This window comes from Varanus komodoensis, unplaced genomic scaffold (genome assembly GCF_004798865.1).
Source record: "Varanus komodoensis strain SLA01 unplaced genomic scaffold, ASM479886v1 scaffold16, whole genome shotgun sequence".
Classification (NCBI taxonomy): Eukaryota; Metazoa; Chordata; class Lepidosauria; order Squamata; family Varanidae; genus Varanus; species Varanus komodoensis.
Window position 1 is genome coordinate 7,701,116 of NW_025335468.1, and position 23,832 is coordinate 7,724,947.

Sequence of the window (23,832 nt, forward strand, 5' to 3'; positions counted from 1 at the left end):
CTGTATGGTAAACACCATGGGAGAGAGTCTGACACAAAGGTGCCTGAGTTACATCTTCTATTTTTTTAGTACTGAAACTCAACACTATGGTCTCTCTATCAAGTTTCCATGGCTCCATTTTTCTAAGTGGGCCCAGTGCAATAAATCTAAACTCAGCCCCTTGGAGCCAGCAGAGCTCCCAAGCCCACATTCCTGGCCTTTTTCTCCCTCATTTCCTTCTACTCCCTATATAAAATTCCACCCCCTTCTTCATTCTGCATTTCTAGTTTAGAAACTTTCACCTAACCTTCCCCCTGAGGAAAGAATGCCTGACTGGCTCCCTCCTGCCTAGGATACATGCTCACTGGTATTTTAACAACAGTTATGCTTTCTTCCTTGTAATTTTGTTATGCTTTTCTTCAAACAAAATTCTTTCCTCATAGCCCAGGCATTATGGCATCTTTCATAAATACACCGTCTGTTCCTTCCCTTCTCCCATTCCAGATATGCACTTTGGGGCCATCTCAAGAGGTTCTTTCCTTGCAGATGTGGGCAGCAGGGCCTACGCTGTCCCACAGCTCACCTCAGCATCAGTCACAGTTGAATGCCAAACTTAATACCTCATCATCTGGCCGTCAGGCTGGACATGGAAGAGCTGAGGTCAATGTTATTCTTTCGTGTAGCTGGCACTGGACCTTGGCAATAAACAGCTTGGCTCCCTTCTTATAAAATCTCTCAGGGTCAACTTTGCCGTCTTGATGTTCCTACTGCTAATATCTTTAAGACTTCAGAGGAAACTCATATACTATGTTTCTGCTTCCCTGTATACCAGTGTCCCAATTAAACAATATACTGTTTTCCATACGGGTGACCACCCTGGGTTACCACTGACGCACTAAGAAAGGCCTCTATAAGACAAGCACATCTCCCTTCTTTGCAAGGGTATACCTTATTTAAGACATCTTTCTGGGAGCCTAGATAGAGATGAGGAAGGATGCGAGTTGGGCCAACATTGGCCACGGGCATACATGGTTGGGAGATACTCATTGGCAGGATGGCTGTGGGTTTCCCTTCGCAGAGTCCTGGAAAGCAAGATGAGAAGGTGGCAAAGCCCCCTAAAGAAATGGAAACAAAACAGACAGAAAAATAATAAAAACTGTGAGCAATCATGACTTTTTTTAATAAGTTGTACTTTACCATCATACTCTAGTTAGAAACACGGAGACTTGTCCAAGTCACACAATCAGCCTGTGACAAAGATGGGGCATAAACCTAATTTTTCCCTACTGAAGAAAAAGCTTCTGTTTACTGGAATTTCCTAGCGAACGGACTTCATAATATTCCATAGTAGCCCCCTAGGCACTTATGACAACATCAAGATGTTACATGTATATAAAAGAAAATTCCTTGGTTCCCATGTCACACACTGGACTTCTGGTGACACGTGTTTTCCAGTCCTATAGAGGGCCCATGAATGTGGATTTTTCTGGAAATAATAAAGAGCTGTGCCTGGAAATACTGTCATGCTGCTCCAGGCACTGGGCTTCTGTTAACAGAGATCATGTCTGTATACATGTGTGGGTATATAATGCATTTCTTTGTGAGGAGAAATCCTTCAAATCTACAACCCTCTCCCACACTTGCCTAGTAAATTAACTGGAATTTCAATAGGATCTAATGAAACAATTCATGACACATTTTTACAGACTTTTTAAGCCCACTCTTGGCTCATTTTAATCAATACCCAAGACCTCTTCTGCACAAGTTTACCATCCCCTTCACTCCCTTGTTGCATGAAACACTTGGGGTTGTAAACTAGTTTATTCATGGTAAAATCCCATGCATGTTTAGACAGAACCCCCCCCCACCATACATTCTGGTTTGGCAATACTGGAAGTTGTATGACTTTGTTCTGTCTAAGCATGCCTAGGATTATACCGATTTAAATCAGTATGAACATACTCAGCGAAAGAACAAAGGAAGCTGTGTTGGGCCATAAGAAAAAATCCAAACTCCAGAATCAGGCCATACCTTTATTAGGACCAATCCAAATGTCACAAAACAATGAGCAAGTTTTTGAGTGCTTTAGAAGAATTCTTCATCAGTCTGACAGAACATTGCCTGGCTTTAGATTTTGGATACTCAAGAAAAGCGCATCAGATTGTGCTATGATTCCATGATATTTGAATAAAGAAAAAAAATTCTTCTAACGAATGAAGGCAAATAATTTACACTGTAGAAAAATAAACATGTTGTCTAAGTCAAAAGACATGCAATAGTTTTAACAATGTGGCCATCAGCCCTGAACACCCATCTGAGTGTGCAGCATTTTAAATCTGAGATTAATGAATCAGCTCGTTGATCATACCCATTGTTTCATTCTTTTTACCTGCTGGAATGATAGAAGGCAGAGGAGGGACTGGCCGTTCACCACTTCACTTCCTATTACAGCGTGTATCTTTCAGGACTGGCTCTCAGTCACCTGCTGATTCCAATGTATGAGAGAGCCTGTGCTGCCTACTGCAAATACCCAACATCTCTCTATTGGGATAAAGTAGTCTTTTTCACAGCACTCTTTACTGTTTTAGATACTGTCACCTCGCAGTTGCATCAGCAAACAGCAGAGATGGTTCCAGCCTGCAGATTTTTAACTGATTTCAAAGAAGCCAAGTTTCTTAGTGACTAGAAGTAGCGAAACACGCAATGCTAAGAAAAATAAATTGAACCTGCAGGGGGTAGATTTGGAGTGTGTGTATATGTAATTCTAGGAAGGCAGGAAATAAATTACCTGCACTGAAATTCAGCCAGGACTCTATGGGATAATTTGACTCTTCTTTTATAAATAGCCCCCTGAGATCTTTAGCAACCACATATGAGCAAGACTTGTCATCTGAGAAACAGCAAGGCTAGCACTTCCCACTGTTATTATGGGCTGGTTTGGAAGGGGTTGATGGAAGAGGGTTGCCTAGGTTTTAAAAATGGCCACGTTATAGGGATCCTTTCTTGGCTTCTCTGGCAAGAAACCCTTGCCAAGAATGCCATGAAAGTACGGTGCATGACAGAAAATCTAGGGGCATTTTTAGAATGTAGCCTCAGTGTACTCACTGGCAAGTCATATGGGGTGCACTATTACCCTGTAGGAAATGCAAATATGATGCTGAATCTTTAACTGGCCACTCAATCTTACCTAAAGTTAGTGTGCCAGTAGCACTATCACTGCACATACAGTGGGACATACAGTGATCCTCAAATGCATATTTGGGCTCAAGGTGGGTCCTAGGCCTGAAAGGGTTACTGAGTTTTAGAATCCCTCCAACACTTTTCTGCAGCTGCCCACTGCAGGGTAAGATATGTAGTAATGCACAAAGCTGCCTTTCAAGGAAGCCATCACAGATTTTCTCATTGAGGAGCCCTTGAGAAGTTTTAATAAACCTTGGAGTTCCCCTAAAGTGTCATTTTAAAGCCGCTGACCTAGGGCATCACTCCCATGATCCTTCAGCAGCATCGATCTGCTGCTGGTAGAACTCATCCCTCTGTCCGTCCACCATCTGCAATTGTTAGCTGATTGAAACACAGCTGCAGGCCTTTGTACTCGAAACAGACCCATGTCACAGTCACGCAGCATCTCAGGAGCACCCCCGCCCCTCCTCTGCCTCTGTGACTCCCACTCATGTCCACAGAGCTCTTTTCCATTTCATGCCTGAGTGGCTAGACAATTAAAGCAGCCCCATGTACTGCTCTAATTGGAAAAGTAAGGCCATAACCGCTGGGTAGCTGAGATGTTTGGACAGAGATGGCAAGATTTCATTTCTTAACAGATGCAGAATTTGATCTAGCAAGCAGCATCTGAATCGCGCCGACCCTGCTCTGGTGTGTAGCTTCAGGCTTATGTTTGCTTTGATTAGCTCCCTAAAATTGCAAGGAAAGAATTTCCTCTAAAACACTGATACTTAATAGCAAGAATGTGAAAGGGCTGCTTTCCAAGCTGATTGTGTTCTATCAGAATGATGCAATTCAACTGGAAGGGCCATCAAAGGTTAAGCATGAGGAACTGTTGGGTCAGGTGCACCAATTTAGAATTCAGTTTGACAAAGTTATATTACAAGGACCTGACATTCCCCACCCCAATTCTAGGCACAGTTTAAAGCCCCATTTTATACGAGGCACTGCTTAGCTTTCCGCAGCAGGAGGCAAAACTAACTGCATCTTCCTCAAAACAGCCTTGTTATCAATGAAGTAAAAGCTGGATTGCAGTCCAACACTTCATGGGTGTTTCCACTGCAGAAGCTCCCAGATAAGAAACTAAACACATTGATCTTTGGTAGGCAGCATTAACTCTCCAGTCAGCTGAACTGCTAGAAACAGTGACGTTTTTCACAGGATCTCATCAAATTTGGAATGCGAAGAGTTAATGTGTCGCCCAACACCACCTCCTGTGTGGCTCTTTCTGGCATGACATCACCCTCTCAACCAGGATATTAAATCAGTATGAATGAAACAAGATTAGCACAGGTGCACACAAGCTCTAAGTTACTCCTATCTGCCTCCTTAACACTCCCTCCCTCTTCTTGCATCAATTTCTCCAGGAAGCATAAATTATGTGGTTAAGAAGAGTATATGAAAGCATGTATAATTTCCCCCTTTCTCTTTGATTGAGGGGGGCACAGAGGAAGATAATTTAAGAGGCATCTGGAAATACTAGAAGGCATCCTATACACAGAAATGCTCTACCCATTGTCATATGAATGTATGAAGTTGTGTTATACAGAGCTAGGTCTTCTAGAGAATAGAATTTTGTATTCTGGCTGGTATAGGCTCTTTAAGGATCAAGCCAACTGTGATTGAAGCATATCTATGGGTTGAAATATAGATCTGTCCCAATCATGCAAAAAAAAGGGAGCAAATGGTCTATTTTAAACAGCAAATTTACAGGTGTAATGTGCAGAACCTGCCCCTTGCCTGCTTACCTCTCTCTACCCCATCTCCTCTTCAAACACTTTTCTCCAGAGAACACACTGCTCTTACTGGAGTCCAGCTGAGGAGGAGGTTGACAAGGATGTAGGGGGTGAGAAACAGACTGTGGATAGCTAAGGTATAGTCTGTGCTATGGATGTCACCTGTATACCCATTTTGCTCTTTTAAAAAGATGGCCTTCTCTTTCTGCATGGTTAGAACAGAGTCATGTTTAAGTATGCAGGTCTGCTGCCATGAAATCTTATTTGCCTAAAATCTTTTAACTGAAAATGCTAGGAACTTAAGTTGGCACCTTCCTTTCCTCTGTCCTTTCTTAATGACTCCTCACAGAAAACCCTGACAACCACCAGTGTTCACTGTATCTATCGGGCAAGAAGGCGGAGAAGATTTAAAAGCCAAAACCTCCCCACAGATGGAACTGATATAGAAATGAGGTTGTGTGTTCATCAGGCTACGGATTGATTTTACACTGGAAAAGATGCATACTCCACCCACCGAATCTACACTGTGCTGTGAACCAGTTGTTCATCCAGGCATCTTGTAAGGGATATGGTGCTGCAATGGTATCTGATCACAATGCAGTTACCTGCAAGATATCCTGGCTGTCTTGTGTCCTGCAAAGACAGCATCTCTAGATGCATTTTACTGGGCAGTGCTCCTCTCATTCATTTCAATAAAAACTCCCAATGGGTTTTGCTCCTTGAGGTTTTAGAATCTTTACATCATTTGACCGGTATTGCCCATTTTCAAAGGAACTTGCTTAAGCTATACAGATGGATTGCAATACCAAGGTTTTTCATAAGTAGCTTGCCCAGATGCAGGCAAACTGGCCTCTACCATCCCTACCCTACCATACAGGCTGTGAGAATTTATCACCTGCACTGTGGGCTTGGCCCCTGCCTGTCTCACATCTATTAAAAGCTTTACCTAACTCTATTCAGCTTTGGCTGTTTGTTTGCTTTGCTTAAAGGAAGAAGAGATGACATCAGAATTAAAGCAGGATACGACCTGTAATGCCATCTTCCCTTCCTGGATTTGTCTGCCAGTAAATCAACTGTCAATTTTGTGGGCAAAAATGCAAGCAAGCATCCAGTGAGGAAATTAGTGCTCCGTAGTACATTGCCCTTCTATCGCACCTTTGCAGGGGGATACAGAGCTAGCAGAGGTACAGAATAAAGAGTAATGGATACTATGCAGAAAGGGATTATTTTTCCCCAAGTTTCACTGGAATAGGTAGGATTTAACTATAGGGTAAAATTGTTAAATTCCCTTGAGTAAAGAGGGGCTTAGACACTTCTTCAGAGAAAGGGGAGGGGAAAAATATAGAATGATAGGACAGAAAAGAGGTGGTGAGGTACATGACAGCAGAATAGCTAGATTTGTGACATGAGTGATGATGGGGCTGTTTTTTCTATTAATATATGCTAGCTGCCTTTATAGCTTCAGATCAAGAAAGAAAATGTAACAAATGGAACCTGGGTCATGTATATTCATGACTCCTTTATTTGTCAGCCTATATTGCCTGGGAGTGGTATTCTCTTGGCATGAGTGGAATTAAGAAAGGGAGTGAGTCTGTTTGTGGGACAGAGTGGGTGGAAAGAGTTCTCAGATTTCTTATAACTGCTCTCTCCAGCAGAAGATCTGGCTGAATCTTTATGGATAGGAGTTGATTCTTCACCCTATTCAGAATTCTGAGACTGGCCAAAGCTGCAGCATTCCAAGAGGTTTTAAACAAGTTCCAGTCCAAATGCGGAAGACACCCTACCTGTTTTATAGAATGTGCAAAGGTGGTACTACAAAGCAGATGTGAGCAGATATAAGATCTATTTTGAAGAGATCTCTTTTAAAAATAACATACAAGAATGTTGCAAGAGATTAGGGCAGCACCTGGATGTTAGCAGGGAAGGAAACAAATTACTCTCCACGCCAGCTCCATTTTTAACACTCAACCATCCTCTCTATTTAAGTGTCTTAAGAAATTCTGGAGGCAGTAAGGAATCCAAGCTCAGGCCATCCTGAAGAGATGAGAGCATGCTCTTAAATGATGTGTAGAAGACATGACAATTTCCTTAACTTTTGTTTTGATTCAGCTAATAGAGGGCTCACACAACCATTCATATAGCACTGACCACTGTGCATGACATGACAGCACAAAAAACTAAAATAAATAAATAAATAAATAAATAAATGGCCCTTTTAAAGGAGCGCCAGAATTTTGACAGCTAGCTTTGGGCACTCAGAAGGAACTGTCAGTGGCTGTCAAAAGAGGGACTGCAAAAGCCAGTTGTCAAAATGATTTTCACAATCTTTGGGGGGTGGGAGGTTTTAATATGCAAAAATTTCATAAGGAGATGAAAACACCTCTGAACCATGATAAGAAGGGAGGAACAACTTGGTCCTGCTACAGTATTCATTGGGATGCTACTGGGGGGACTGAAGGGGAAGGAAGAAAGGAGGCAAATGGTAGGCCCAATCCACTGTTAAGCGACCCATTGTGGCCTATTGCCTGGGTGGGTTGTTGTGAAATTTATCATAACAAACACATATCTCTGCGTTTCTGTGTCAAATTTGGTCATTCATTTTTACTTTGAACTTATTTGGTGGCCCTATACCATCTAATATCTCCATCTACAATTAAGGGATTGCTTGACCCTTGTATAACCTACACTTAGAGGGTTTGTATGACATGGCAACACCCAACTGAGGATTGATATTCAATCTATTTATTTATTTATTTAAAACATTTTAATGCCGCCCCCATCGCAACAAAGCCTCGGGGCGGCTCACAACAATCTAGTGCGCCCACAGGTGTTGCAGCTTGTGACTGAATAATCTGCCACAAGCACAAACTGAAGTTAGGCACACCACCACAGACCTTATGTGGGTCTGAGAAATACTGTGCAAAATTAACATTTTTAGCTCAATACCCCTCCTTGTGAGAGATATTCTGCATTTAACCAACATGAGGTGAGAAAGCTGATACAAATACACAGGAGAGATGTGGCAGATTTAAATATGGGAAAAGGGGAATGTCCCTCACAATTGCAGATCCTCAAGAGGCAAGACTGGGGGCATGTGTTTCCTGATATATTAGAAACAGGCAACATACAATCGAAGAACAGAATGTGCCCATCCAGCTGGAGCTTTCGCAGCCTGCAGATTTCTATTAGAATCCTTCTGAGAACCTCAGATGTTCTGTTTGGTTCACATTTATTACTCAGAACCTTAGGTTATCAAATGTAATGTAGAACTCTCCCATCCTTATGGTTACAAAAGCAAACTTGAAAATAGGAAGCCATTATGTCTGCAGGGCACAATAACTAACTGGCAACAGATAAGATCTCCATGTTTACTTTGCCACACACCATTATCATTTAGTCCATCTTGTGCCATGAGAAGCTGAATCATATATTTTTTAAAATGTACAGAATATTAGCCGGCACCTGGGTCACCCCAATGTAGTTGGTGAAGCAGAATTTGTTTATAGTCATGTATGCCATGGTAACTCCAAGCAAACAGAATTCAGAAATTAATATCGACTGTCCAGGCTTTCTCATAATTGTTGCTAAACATACTGCACAGTTCAATCCTCTACCTTTAATATTCACCTATGAAATCTCTGTATTATGTTCAAGCCTCTTCTAGCATACGAACCTCATCCTACAGTTCTAACACCAGCTACAGGTATAAGCTGCTAGTCATGCCATGACAAAAATAAAATGATTCATTTCCCCTTAAAAGTACCTCTTCATGTATGTTAGCTCTGATAAGGTCAAATGCTATCTTAACATAGGTTAAAATATCCACACAGCTTTGTTGAGACCCAAATTCACATTTTATCTGATCTTTCTTTTGATACTTTGTGATTTCATAGATTTTTTTTAACATTGATTTTATAACTTGAAAAATAGGTTAAAAGTAGGAATTCCCTTTAAAAACACTCTCCATATTAGAACTGTAAATATGCGTATGAGTGCTGAAAGAACACTTCTAGATCGTTGAGAAGATACATCTAGTCCAGTACATAACCAGCTCTAGTAGAACTGGGTAATGCTTGCAAACAAAGGCTCTTTTGTTTCTGGACAACTTGAGATTGCAAATAAAAAAATCCAATCTTGTGTGCATTTTCAACTGGACTCAAAATCTTGTCTACATTATGAATGATTTCTTGCTCTGGTACCAATTTCTGTTCATCACAGAGTTATTTGTTCTAAAAAAAGTTGTAAATAGAGAATTAAAAGGCCTGTTGTATTTCTGATTGGACAGTTACACCAAAATTATTAAATGTACCACACTACAACTGCTAGCCAACTCAGTCAGCTTAACAAGAGCTGGATGGGTATGTACAGCTAGGCATTAAAATGAAGGACATTCTTTGTTTCACCACACAAGCACACACTCCGTTTGCATCTCAATCCAAATCTATGAGGCCACTGTTCTTCCCATTTGCAGTGGCTTTTGGTAAGGTGGTATACGTGTTATCTAGTTTTGTACAGCACCACTTGCATATTACAACATCTGAGAAATTAAAAAAGCTATGATGATGGGGTTGGAATTACAAAACTCCTTCAACAGACACATCCTTCTGCACTGATCCATGCAATCCATATCGTTAACATGTTGATTTGGTTGCCTGAATGTCCCCTAAGAGCATTCCTTACTACATTATCAGAATGTTTGCAGTCTTGAGCACATTTCTCTTACTACTAGAGCCAGAGATGTTACCTTTATTCTCCCATGACAAGAATGTAAGAATGTAAGAAAAGCCATGCTGGATCAGACCCAAGGTCCATCTAATTCAGTGCACATAGGCGGCAAACCAGCTGCTCAAGAACTGGTCCCAATACAGACCATATGCAAACATTAAGCTTTCTGCACCTTATCCCAATAACAACTACTAGCTGACCCACTCATGGTTCTATCAATTTCTCATGTTTGAGTGAACTCAGCTTGTAGCAGCTGTCTGGGGAAATTCTGAAGGAAGTCCTAAAAATTCAAGCAGATGACTGATGTCAATAAAGCTAAACTTGTAAAACTCCTAGATTAGTCCCCTAATTGCTAAGAAAGCCCTTTCTTCTCTAATGAATCAGAGCACAAGAGCACTTAAGGAGTATATAATGCAGGTTCATTTTCAAGTTTCCTTCACACTGTGTTGCCTGGCAACTATTTATATTTCAAGTGCTTAACAACGTTCTGATCATGAGGAAACCATTCTATTACTCGCTTACACTAGGATTCTTCCCTTTTGTAAATATTGCCATTTTTCACAAGCTTCCCTACAGTTCTGTGGAAATTTCCTAGTTCCTAAAGATTATTCTTGATCTAGTTACTACTTTGAAGTCCTAGCCCATCTTCTTTCTGATCATTTAGTTAGTTTTGTACTTTGTGGATTTAAATTCCACTCTTCCCCACTATTGATTTTTTTCTATTATCTTTCACTTGGTTTGAATTTTTCTTTTTCTTCTTATTACCACTTCTATATTACATTTTTGTTTTACCTACTCTTGATTCTGCTATGTTGACATTCTATTGCTGACTCTTTGTCTCACTTCTCACTAACCTGTCTGTCAATCTCCTATCTCTGTCTCTCCCCTTTACTTGGTTCTCAATGGCCATGTGGCAGCAGCATCAGATTTTGTTGCAAGACCCATTCCAAAAGGGTCTTTATACAGCAGTATGTCAGCCTTCATTTGATTTTCTGGCTTTTTCATCCTTCTATTTCTACTCTTCATCATCTCATATTTGGCACTTTTCCCCCTACTGTTAATTCCCACCTTTCATCTTCCTGTTCTCATAATGATTTTCTCTTCTGCTCTGGTGGAATCTATCCAGCTCTTACATTCACAAATTAATTTCACAATCATGCCACTTTATCTTCTTGTGTTTCTTCACTTTGTCTCCCTCAAGAAGTGAAGAGAAACATCTACTTCAGCAGGAGCTTTGAGTTTGGCTTTGGTCTAGCTAGATCACAAACAATTTATCCTACTCTTTTTTGGACAGCAAATACTAATAAATATCCAAATAATGTTTTCTGAAAGAATATTGATTCCTTAATTTTTAATTGAGGTATCTTTCTTGGTATCTACGCTGGATTTATGGGGATCTCCCAAATCCCACAGAGTCTGAAATCACCTGCTAGGCAAGTCTGGGTGATCAAATTTAGTTCCATCAAATCTAATGGATGTCTACTGTAAAATAATCCATCCCAAGCTACAACCCCAGTTTCCCTGACAGAAGCCCCAGCACAGCTGTCATCCTGAACCACTGAGTGTTGATATGTAACTTTTCTTGCCAGCTCCTGCAGCAGATTACCTTCTCAAAAATGATGCCTGTGGGAGAAGCATCTGCAACTGCCCCCCACCCCCCACCCCACCCCACCCCACCCCAAACACAGACTGTCATCCCACTTTATGACCCTTGCAGTTTAATACCAATTTCTCTCTAATCTTTCAGTGGTTGTGTCCCAAATTTGCTAGTACTACAAGTGATTTCCTTTTATGAACATGGAACCAATGTTCATTGCTGGTTCCGCTCCTACTGTTTTAATGCTAGTGTCTATTCCTTGCTTGCTCAACTGCATCAGCTATCATCTTCTGAGTACCCTGGTGAACGTTCTTCATGAGTTCTGTTGAACATCTGGCCTTTATACTGAAATAAACCTACTTACTGTTTCAGCTACAGGCAAACAGAACAAATGGTGCCTATCATTTGGATCATTTAACTCTGTTCAGTGACCTTGTAATATTATTTAACCTACCTGCTACACTTACTGTAAGATTTGTGGGAAGTATTCCCTTCCCCCACCTTCCAGTGGATGGCTATGGATGAGGTGAAGATTGTAATTCACTTTAATGGCTCTTTAGTAAGAAATCAAAGTGATATTTCTTTAAGATTCACTGAAGCAGAGTACAAGGAAGTATATGCTCTTGTATATGTGATGTTAGTATCTCTGTCTTCATTGTTCATATATAATGAGGAAACAATACTTCTTGGTCTTAAAAGGAATCTTATTACAGAAGTGAGTTAAACCCTTGGATGTTATAAGAAGTAGAAATAAACTAAAATATTGAGAAAGATAAAAGGTTTCAGCTCAGGCTGTTAAGAACATGAATAAAGCTTTCTTGTGCCTATAATTAACAGCATATTTAGTTTCCTGATGAACTGAGGCATTTCTTTTTACACAAGCAAATTTGCCAGAGACATCAGAGGCAAGCAGCTGGTTGAGATACTCAATAAAATGTAGAGACTGTAACTTCAAACATAACACCTATCTTCCTTCAGCTCCTCCCCAGATGTCAAAACCATACTATTACCAACTTGGGGGTGGAGACTCTTGCTTATTTCCCCCCTCTTGTTCAGTAACAGTTATTTCAGCGCTGGGACAGATTAAGGCCTATCTTTTTCATTTTTCTGCGCACACAATAGCCAACCAGATGCCTATGGAACCAACCAAAAAGGGATAATTCTACTGACACTGGAAGTAAAATACAGTCATTATGACGCATGGCCATTGCTAGCCTTAACCTCAGTGGACAGGGAGTGAAGCCAGAGGAACATACAGTTTATTTAAGAAGAACTGTATTAAGAATCACAATTCTATGTGGTCCCTGCTGTCAATCTTTGGGGGAAAATTTCCTGTTTCTGACAGTAAGTTCCATTTAGCATCTATGGGGGTTACTTTGGCTTAACAGAAGCTTCATGTGTTTCATTAGAAGCCTAGCCAATTATGCAACTGCTGCTCTTGAAAATCTTACTCAGTCTTCCCTTACTGAATTCCATGGTTTTTGAAACCGTACTTCCCTTCTGCTCAAAGGTCTCCTGTCTGCCACCCAGTCCCTTAAGTGTGAAGTAACAGTCCCAATTTGGTTCTTTTGTTTCCTCACACAGCAGAGAGTTCTCGAGAGTGATCTATATGCTTCGGTCATGTGCAAAATTCTGCATAGCTTTTTACACAGGAGAATTCTTATGCTCTTACCTACCTGAACAAATTAGAGGAAAGCACTGACTGCAGCTTCTAGGGCTGCTTCACACCTGATTTTTTTTCCTGGACAGGTACTCATTTATTTTTGAGTAGGGCAAAAAAGTGTTATAAGGGCAAATATGCTATATTGATAGGTATATTGAACCTTTGTTCAGTTTAGGATAAATAAGGGGTAACTAAATCAAAATGAAAGAGCATAGCTGGGATGCATCAAACCAGAAATAGCAAAATATCATTCTGATGATGCATGGGGCAGGGACACTTGGCAACATCCCCCACATACAAACACACAATTTATGATTAGCAAAAGTCAAGCCTGACTTCTTTTCTCAAGCAACAAATGGGGTTTTATCAGCTTGAGTAGCTCACCCATTGCTGCTCAGTGGTCAAGTCTACATAATATCCTTTTTCGTATTATCAGAACAGTTAGAATGTTCAGTACCCCTCTGAAGCAGCCTCACTGCATTTGCTGATTTGGCAGAGCCAAACATTCAACCTTTTACACCAGTTAAAGCAATACTTTGAAAGGGGAGCAGGTTAGCACTATCTTAGTCTCTTCTGAGGCTGCTGCTCCTGATCCCTCATTTTAAGTGGCTTTAGGATCTTACCTCATTGAGTTCCTATCTGAATGCTATTACTGCAGTGTAAAAGCTCAATAGGTCTTTGCAGCTGTTTCCCCTTCACAACCGCCTGCTGTACTATTGACTCTCACTGCCTTCCTGTGCTGCAGGAACTCATCTCCCTTTTCAAGCCCTTGCACTTTTGCTGGCATCATCAGGTATCTTGCCTCTCACTTCAGCTGTGGGATAATCAATTTCTATGTCTCCCAATTCTACTATTTTGAGAGTGACTTCATGCCTATCACTCACTGACATCCTATCTTGCACCTCACAGTCTCTTCACCCTACTTATATAATTAAACAGGAAGCTCAGTTATTTCAGTTTGATGAACTTCCACCTGCAAATCATCCCAAAATGTACCAACAAAAGCAAGAAATGGAGCTTATTTACAGTCCCAAAACTAACACTCAAGCTACTCTGTCATCTTTCTCCCCAAAGCACTCCTACCCATTCTGCAGTTTTTCCAGGCTATCTTAAGACCCATCCTATGCTAGATACTGATAGCTGTGGCTCTGCTGATCACAGAGAATAGGCTGCGAAGTAGACACAATTCTTGCTTTTACTGAGATAACATGAATTGAATTGCATGCCCAACAGAAGAAAGCATCAGTAAATAAGAATGAGAAAAGATTACATATTCACTGTCCTCATACAAATAAGTTTCATCTTTGAGTCTTTGCCAACCTGGTTATACTTCTTTGAGGTTCAAGGGTTCATGTAAATAGGAAACCAACTAATTAATTCTGTTTTTCAAAACACTGAGGAAAAAATCCTGAAAACTCAGCCCTCCTGAGCTGCTGGTCCAGATTTCCTTTGGTTAACCTGCTTCCCTAGGACCAGCTTTACTGGTTCTAACTAAAGAGAAATGTGTCATACCTATAAATGACTTATTACTAATGACACGATCTCTGGGCAATGCATCTCATGACAAAAAAAGAAAAAAAAGGGAGACCTACAGGCATTGTAATCCAAGTCACATTTTTAAAGAGAGCAGGAGTAATGGGAAAGTTTCCCCATTCCACCATTTGGTAAAGTAGGTCAGTCCAATTTTTAAAGCTGATTTTCATTCTATTTCTCACCTAGCACTACATGCAATAAACCACTATTGAATGCGTTTCAGATAGAGGGGAAAATGCAATCAGTCATCATGCCAAACAAAGCAAACACAGTGGGTCTGAAGCTACAGACAACACAGTGTTTTTCATGGTTTCATCAATTCCTCTTCCTTTCTATTCCTTTTCTCAGATACAATCCTTCCCCCACCTTCCCCTTCCCTCCAGTCCAACTGCACATCCTCTTGATAGTGACCTCTAAAGAAGGCAGCAGTGAATGTATGATGCTTTCTCAGGCACAGAGACGTGCTCAGGAAATTTCCACCCCTCCCTACCCTTCTGCCCTGGAGAAGTGAGCATGTGGTGGGTTACATAAGGAAGGAAGAATCTCTCTTTCTCCTCTAAGCTCCACATTGCAATCGGACTTTAAGGTGCTCTGACTTACTGTGAAATTAAGCTCTTGTAGCTCTGGCTCTCCTAGACCAAGGCAAAGGGGCAGCATGCCAGAACACTGCACAAGCAGGACCATGCAGGATTCAGACAATCACCACTAAATGTCCAGTTACTTGCACCTTTTTCTTGCAACAAGCAGTAAAGTGATCCTGAAACAACAGCACATCTCCTGATTCTTCTTGAGGATGGAAGAGTTACTCCGCCCCACACTTACATCCTATTTCTGGAACATGTTTGTTCAGAAGTAAATCTTGTCTTACTAATAAGATTTCTGTATGCATGCTTAGGATTGCGCCCTGAGCCTGGCAGTTGCAAACACTGCAAAGCAATGGACGGGTATTCTGTTCCTGCTACCACAAATCCTAAACTTGTGCTGTTCTTTTCTGACTGCAAAGTGTCAACTGTCAATTCGCCACCACACTCCAGAGCAGAACATGGCTCAGAGGAAGGAAACTATTCTCTGTGCTCCCCACAAAGAGGCAACCACTCCCCTTCTCCATTCACAGCTCATGCAAATCCCCATTTAAAACAGAAATCCAGAAGACCAACCTCGCATGTCCCTGCTGTCCTTCATCCGTCTCACCCTGATTTTCAGCTTCATCTGCCCCTTGTGCATGTCTGGCCAGAACTGGTCCTCAGAGGAAGCAAGCAGAACATCCAAAGGCATCCAGGCAGCTGGGTTGTGTCTCTTCAAGAGCTACCTCTTGCCCTGGCAAAACAACAGCTGGTGGAGGGGGGAGCCTCCTCTTTCCAAAAGAAGGGAAAGGGAGAGCTGGAGACACCCCCAGATCCAGCTTTTAGAGGAAATAAAAAAGGAACGAGCCAGGCAATAGGACAGAAATATTTTGCTCCTTCTCGGCAGGATTATTTCTCTCCGCTTTTTGCTTCTTGTGTATGTGCAGCGCCAACTCCAGTAAGCCTGAATGAGCTCAGCACATGAGCAACAGCCGTGCTGATCCACCAAGGAGCAGTCATAGCTAACGGGTCAGGCATGCAACCGCATTCCTTACTCAGCACACAGACATGCAGTTTAACTCAAGGGCTACGCTACTGGCATATGGTTTGCTCAGCTGCTTAAAGAGACAACATCCCATTTTTCTCCCCTTCGGCTCCAGCTGCTGTTCCAAATGGCCACAAATGGCAGCTGGCAGGGGCAAGAGAAGCCACCCTGGTGGTGGTTTGACAGGATAATGCATCTGTATTGGAAATGCTAAATTTTAGAACACTGTGCTAACTCCTTTACTGCATGTTCTGCATCTTAGTTCCACAGCACTGATGAAAAACAGGAACAAGTATAATATAGGACACTAGCTTGTACCGCTACATTCACAATCTGTTGCTGGATAAGGGGGCAGCACTGCACTCTAGACTGGATCATGCATTTTCTAACTGTATGAAATTCAGTTTTTTCTTCCTAGTTAAACCCCTCAACATTGTTCTGGATAGGAGCCTCAGTGCTGTTCCCGGGTGCTTCCAGACAGGGAGAGCACCAAGAACAGCCAATTAGATTGCACTATGCAACCATTAACTCTCCCCCACCCCACCACCACTTTAACTGGTTTTTTTCCCAGGTAAGGGAAAAAATGAGAAAACTGATGGAAATTTCTTTCTTTATTTAGACAGCTTATATGCCGCCCCCTTCGCATAAGCCTCGGGGCGGCTTACAATCATTAAAATCCCGCATATAAATACAAAAAATACATAATACATGAGAGGGCTATAAATGGAAGATACTGTCAGGTTTTGTTTTTTTTTTTTTTTACATAAGGCAATTAATCAGCTGATTTTTAGCTTTGCTGCAGAACTGATGGCCAAACACTATGCAAGGAAAGTTTCCTTTCTTGTTTTTCTGCTACATAACCTCTGCATGGCACTGGGCTATAGTGGAATAGCACAATTGCAGAAATAAAACAAATGCTTTATTTCCTCTTTACAATTAAATACTGCTCTTTCCCTGCTCTTAAGAGCTAACAGATGTGGAAGTAAAACTTAAAGTTCACAACATCCATTCAACAACTATAAGGGAATAGCAAGTGCACAATAAATCCTCATGCAGAAAAGGTCTAGACCTCCCATAACATTCTGTAAATGACTCAGGCTGACTGCATAATGAAAGCCTAATTTGGGAACATTCCCTGTTTTTGGCCACTGTTCCATCTTAATTTCATCACTGAATTGGGTGTATTTAACAGCTCATTTCCACCATTACCGTTTGCACACTCATTCAGCTAGACCTGGTTGTTTTTCTTTTTCTTCAATCCTGACACCAACTGTAGGTACAGGAAATGTCCAAATATTTGTTCTAGATCCAAGGTGGCACAACTTTAGTGAAATGAAATGTGGCAGCAATGCTGGTCTGGATACATGCTGAACCACAGAACAATTGCCAAAAGCAACTTCTCTCCTGGGGCTGTTTTAATCATGACAACAAAAGTGGGAAGGGTTAATTCCTCTTCAACTGTGGTCCCAATCCAGAGTAGGTGCCACTATCACTGTTATTTGGAAAACACACTCAATTTGGTCTTAAAATCACTTTAAAGAAGCATTAGATGAATTCAGAAAAGATGGCCAAAAAGCAAAGCTTCACCCACTTTCAGAAACAAGATAGTTGCTGAATGGCAAACAACAGAGAGAGCTGTTCTCTTAATGCCCCATTTGTATTTTTTCCAAAAGTATCTGGCCACTGTGGAAAGGAGGATGGTATACTAGTTTGGCTTCTCCAGTCAGTTTTCCTTCAGATATTTTGAACGACAACTCCCAGCACTCCAAAACACTGGCCATGGAACCTTGGGTTGATGGGTGTTAAGTCCAAAATGTCTGGAAGGCAACAGGATGGGGAAAGCATAACTACATAGACTGGGGATGAGATGGATGACTTGTGAGGCTCCAGATGTTTTGGCCTACAGGAGGGGGTCCAGGGAGCAAAAATGGCCTCCGGATCTCCCAAAGTTGCCTTCTTCTGATGTAGAGCAAGTCTATGGGTCCCCCTGACCCTCCAAAAATGCAAAATAGAGGAGAGGACTTAGAGTCTACAGTTCACTCCTAACACTCCTATTTGTTATCTGATCCCAGTGTGTGCCACCCTTGCACATTTGACTCTGAAAATCCCCTCAAAAATCCATTCAATAGCACCACTGCTGCCCATAATCACTCCTCATGGTCTGCAGAACCTTTTCAAACTTCCTGTCTCAATTCCCTGACAATGAAGCACTCCTTACCTTTTTGAATTGTGTGGCTATCATCTGCTATGGGAATCGAATGTGCTTAGTGTTTCAGGTTGCTATTGCTGTAGCTCTGTTGGAGAAGGCATGCTTTGCAAATGGGGTGGCATAGAAATTTTCTAAATAAATAAAAATAAAAGGCCCAGGTTCAGTCTCCAGGAAGGGTATGGAAATATCCTTGTCCAAAGCCTGAAGAGCCACTACCTGACAGTGAAGACATACTAAGGTAGATGGACCCATATCCTGTCGTGGTGCATGACAGCTTTGCATTTCCCTATCCTGTTAGCCTAAACATCCCTGCTATTAATGCCATCTCTTCCACTAGCTGCCACCACTGTCACCACCCTTTCTACATGGCAAACTGCACATCTGCATCCTGCTCCATTCTCCTATATACTTCATACCCTTTGACACCTAAACAGCTAATATAATGAGACTAGTATGTGAGGCTGAGGCACCAGAATCCGCATCAGCCCCTGTTGAGTCAATCCCACTGCCTTGCTAAGGACTTTATTCAGAATGGATACGTGTTGGAGACCACACTGGCCTAGTATCTCACATCCTTGCTCTATTTTGAAAAGACACTGGCTAAACTTCCTTGCTCTTTCTCTCCTACAATGGGTATTTTTAAGCATACATCTGTACAGTGTTTTGATGCTTTCTAGGTCTGCTTACGACTGAAAAGTTTTGACTTTGTGGAAAATTGTACAAGTTTAGATGTACTGTTTCTTTAAATGCAAAGATTTACAAGGACTAGGAATCCAAAGTTCAACTGTTTCATGGGAGTTCAGTGTTTTTCTCTAACAGTGACATCACTCCAGATGAAGTCACCAGCATTAAATAAACCCTCCCACCTTCCCACTCCATGATTGGAACCAGTGTTCAAATGAGAGTTGTTATTGTAACAAATATGGGGCTGATTATTGTCAGATGTAGGTTGGAGTTTAGAGAAGCATTTTTTTAAATCATGGAACACAGAGTTAGTGTTTAAACGGAGGCAGTATGTGGAAACCGGAGATGCTATTCCTGTAAGCCCCTAAAACCTAGAGGGGTGTCATTGTTGCAGAGTACACTATGCCACTGAGGTGGAAGAACACAGCTTTTGACCATTATGGTTAACTTGGTGTCCTGCACTGAGCAGGGGGCTAGACCCAATGACCCTCTTGGCTCCTTCTAACACTTACTATTCTATGATTTACATTCTGAAGCTGTGTTAAATTTTCACTGGGTAAAGTAGGTTAACCCAAGCAAATTTGATTTCCAGACTGTTTCTGAAAATTGCTTTCTGAAACTATCTCGGGGGGGGGGGGGAGGTTTTTGCCACCATTCTTGTTATAAAAAAAAATAAAAAATCCCATATTTGTAAAATGTGTTACAGCAGGAGTAACCTAGCATTAATACATCACATTTTTCATATATTTGCTGCACTGCACTTCCCACCCCCCACCCCCACCATAACCAAGATAACAATCAGGCAAAAGGATAGTAACACTGACTACCTAGAATACAGGCACCATATACCAGTGGGGATGTCCCTATTCTAAGTTGCACAAGCCTCAGTTTCCTGTCCTTAAGATGGAAATGTGTTGTTTATTTCATTCCTTGCCTTGAAATTAGATCACTGAATTCCTTGGAATAAATACAACGTCTTGTCAGAACATCCTTTGCTCACTATTCCGCACTTGAGTAAGTGCATTATATGAGCGCTTTAAGAAGAAAGTATTTTTGTGGTGTGTTTCCTCCTGCCCAGACAGCAGAGCTTGGGCAAATACTACAGCTATTGCTTGCTACCTGAGGCATGGACTGGCAAGCATTGAGGGAAAAAAAACTATTGGCACAATGAACTTTTGATCATCTCCTTGAAGATTAAAAAAAAAAACCAATTAAAGGGCTTTGCAGGACTGAGATGCTTCTTAGAATTTCAGCATGCTGTATCTTTAACAACAGGGAAGGGATGGGCACTTGGTGGCTCTCCACATAAGTTTGCCTACAACTGCCATAATCCCTTCCCACTGCCTATGCTGGCTAGGGCTAGTTTTTTGTTAAAGGTCAAAGTACCTGCAAAGACACTAGTTTCCCCCTTCCCCCCATAATAGGGCATAGCAGCAATCCAGTTGCTTAACCTTTGCTAAAACAAACGTCTATGACAGAGGAGGCAACTTGGTGACCTGAAAATATTTTGGAGGACAATTTCCAGCCCTTGACCTGAGCTCAAGCTCCCTGGGCTTAAAAGAGTTTTAGTCCAAAGTATATGCAAGGCACCCCCATGTATAGCAATAGCAATCTTCAACCTTTTCCATGTATGGATTCTCTGAACAGATCCTCAGGAAAAAGAGCATTGTATAAAAAAGAAAGAAATCACAAACTGCGCAAATTTCTTTGTTCATCCTTCCCCTCCCTCCCTCCCTGTCTGCCAAGAGTGAAGTGACACAGTACTTTTCAGCATTAGTATCCAGAGGTCTGTGGACTGCTTCTCTATTTCTTCCCCTCACTGCCTCACTATTACTAGCTTCTTGCTCTTGGTCCAATTGTTACAAAAGCCGTTTTGGCAGAGTGGGAGAAGAAAGTGGGTGGGAGTGCATTCCTAAGAATAATTATAGAATCAGGAAAACAAGTCTTCTGATGATAGCATTACTAAAGAGAATGTTATAGAACATAGGCCTGGAATACAATTCGCTCAACCATGTGACCTGGCTCAGTCTCTCTCTGTATAAAGCACTCAGAAACATCTACAATTTTGGCTGGCAACTACACTTCCTGGTGGCCGGCCACTTTGAATGGGGTGAAGAGTAGGCCAGACCCTGCCAACAAGCATAGCTACTCCTTCTAGACATTCCTTTTCCTGATATGGTTCATCTTAGTCTCCTTTCTCATCTCCTTTCCAGAAAGGGAAGGAAGGGTTAGATCAGGTTATGCTTCTCACAGGCACTACCCATCCTTGAAGCTGTTTCAGGAAACTTAAGAACTGGAGGGAGGAAACATGTTAGAAACTAGCCTGAAGGGAAGGGGGGAAACAGCACAGCATTTGTCAACTGTGCCAATTCAGTCAGTAATGCAGGACCTGTTGACTCACTTTCAGAGGGTTTTCCCATGATGAAAACAGGGGCTTTTCAGAATGCCACATTTCAGCCTGGGGAGGGAACAAATTCCTTATGTGACAAAGCCCTCTTGCAACATTTTCAAAGCGGTAAAGTTTAAGGCATGGGTCCTCAAACTACGGCCTGGGGGCCGGATCCGGCCCGCCACAGAGGTTTTCAATGTGCCATGCGGGCACCACATGTGCCCGCCGCCGCCTGTCTGGCCCCCCATGCGGGGAGGCAGTGGCTTGCTTGCAAGGAGATCATTTTGGGCTCACTCAGAGAAAACAATCTCCAAGCGAGCAAGCCGCTGCATCGTGCACCCGCCACGGCATTGCAGCACGTGCCTGCCCCCACCTCAGCATGCAGGTGCCACGTGCCCCGCCCCCACGCCGGCCTGTGTGGCCTGCAGGCACCACCGGCACCTTTCAACTGGCCCCAGGTGAAAAAGTTTGAGGACCCCTGGTTTAAGGTGTGAGGGAAAGGAGCACTTCAGCCCCACCCCCTCCTCATGCACCACCGTTACTGATGGATAGTGAACCTCCTTGCAGCTGAGAACCTTGATTTTTGAAGTTCTTCAATTGTGTGGAAAACTTCTACTGATCCAACTGACCATATTACTCATAAAGTTGCCTTCCATTACTACAGGTGACCAAAATGTACACACAGGGAGCAGAGTGTTCCCTCTCCTCACATGTTCACTTTTAATGTTTTTAGAACACCTGAAAGTGATCTAGATTTCTTGAGAAAGGAGATTTGGATGTCACCTTCTTCCTCTTTCAAGACCTATCTTCACAGCAGTTAACTTAGTTTCAGTCTGGCATGATGTTAGCTCATATTTGTATAATGAATGTGTGCCTAGTCATCTATTTCTTCCAATGCTGCCTTAGAAATACATACCATGTCTTCCTGCACTTGGGTTATTCAAGAAAAGTTAGCCCCTTTCATGCACCTGTTTCCCTTCGGAAACTTAACAGTCTATGCAGAAGCAGAGACTGCTATGCTGGCCTGGCCTGGCCTCCCAAACCCTGAGAGCTGCTCATTTTCTCCTTAGAGAAAGACTAGTTTTGCTCACAAGTTCGTGGGAGATGTCTTTCTTTTTTCTTTTTTTCTTTTAAAGGATACAATTTGCTAACTGAACTGAACAGATGGCTTTAGTTGTAATGAATTACCAGAAAAATCATTTGCAAACAGATAGGTATTTGCAGAAGCTTCCATGGATGTAGGCAAGCTTTCTGCCTACTTAACAGAGTTTGAAAGCAGATCCCAGCACAATTTAAAGACTTGTGTCTCCTATTGGATTTCTGAAGCAAATAAATATTGAATGAAAAGGATTCTTCATATAATACACTTTGGTAATAGAACTGGCTGTTCTCAGGGTTGGTTCTTTGTGAGTTGACCAAGTTTGTGAGTACAATCAAGAGTAGATCTTGTGCTGTGAAGCCACCGACTTTTCTGTATGTCCTGTTTTTTGACCAAAGCCCTCAAAGTGGACACAATATAAGGAAATAGAACAATTCTAATCAAAATTGACAAGCAGTTAACATATACCAGACTCCAATAAGCATAAAAAGCAAGATCATAGTCCCACAAGGGGACCATCCAACTGTGTGACAAACTCCTATTTTCTAATATACCAACAATGCATCTGGGACTCTGAACCTCTGAGGAAAATGCCTGAATAGACAAGTATCCCTATTGCTTTATTTCTTTCCCAGTTTTATTCCCGTCTCTTTATTTATTTATTTTTGCACAATAGACCAACTAATTTAAACCAGAAAGATCTTCTGTAATCTTCTGACCCTATGTTCTAGACTATTAAAAAGCTGAAACAGTTTTGAAATACTTTTCTGACTACCAAGATTACTTGAATCACGAATGGAAGTTTTCTTGCTGCCTTCTCTTATTTTCCCCAAAACTATAATCCTTTTCCACTAAGAAGATAATTTCTAATAGTTTTTTGTGTGATTTGTTGCCTTCCTCCCTGCCCCCAATCCCCACTTTTCCCAAATAAACCTTCTTTACATATTCTGACATTTAGCTTTGTGGATTTAAAAAGGCATATCTTTGATAGAATTTCTCAATAAATCTTTCTAATATGCTAAAATGCATAGTCAATTAAGCTATCCCTCAGATTCCAAGGACAGATCAAGATTCTCCAAGATTTGGTATCTTCTGGGCTTTAACCAAGTAAAACAATTGCTCCTTTGTGTCTATTCTCCCTGAAGTGAGATTGGAGGGAGAGTTTATCTTTTAAGCCTTAGAACCACCCAAGTGTGCAAGCCCATGTGCACATGCATGCACTCACGCGCACGCACACACACACAGAGCAATCACAGAATTTAGGATTTGTCAGGAGATACAGCTTAGCTGGGGGCAGACCTCTCATACCATTTTTCTAGGGACCCCTTATAAAAAGGTAGGTTCTCTCAGTAGAGACCCTCCCAGATCCAACAAAGTAGAAATGGCATTTT

At 41.7% G+C, this 23,832-nt stretch overlaps 1 protein-coding gene across 3 annotated transcripts in view; it reads right to left on the minus strand.

The window, feature by feature from the left end:
* The window catches only part of DUSP8 (dual specificity phosphatase 8), a 105,318-nt gene that overhangs the window by 16,121 nt on the left and 65,365 nt on the right, over positions 1 to 23,832 (minus strand). The window contains exons 1-3 of one of the 3 annotated variants that reach the window (XM_044425733.1): positions 18,279 to 18,534; positions 15,610 to 15,769; positions 928 to 1,094 (exon numbers count right to left, since the gene is read on the minus strand). In XM_044425733.1, coding sequence (XP_044281668.1) covers positions 928 to 1,094; positions 15,610 to 15,727 — 285 coding nt within the window. In that variant the 5' untranslated portion in view covers positions 15,728 to 15,769; positions 18,279 to 18,534. Of the gene's footprint in view, positions 1 to 927; positions 1,095 to 15,609; positions 16,003 to 18,278; positions 18,535 to 23,832 lie in introns of those variants that run through there. The other 2 variants (XM_044425732.1, XM_044425731.1) reach the window with 2 other exon arrangements.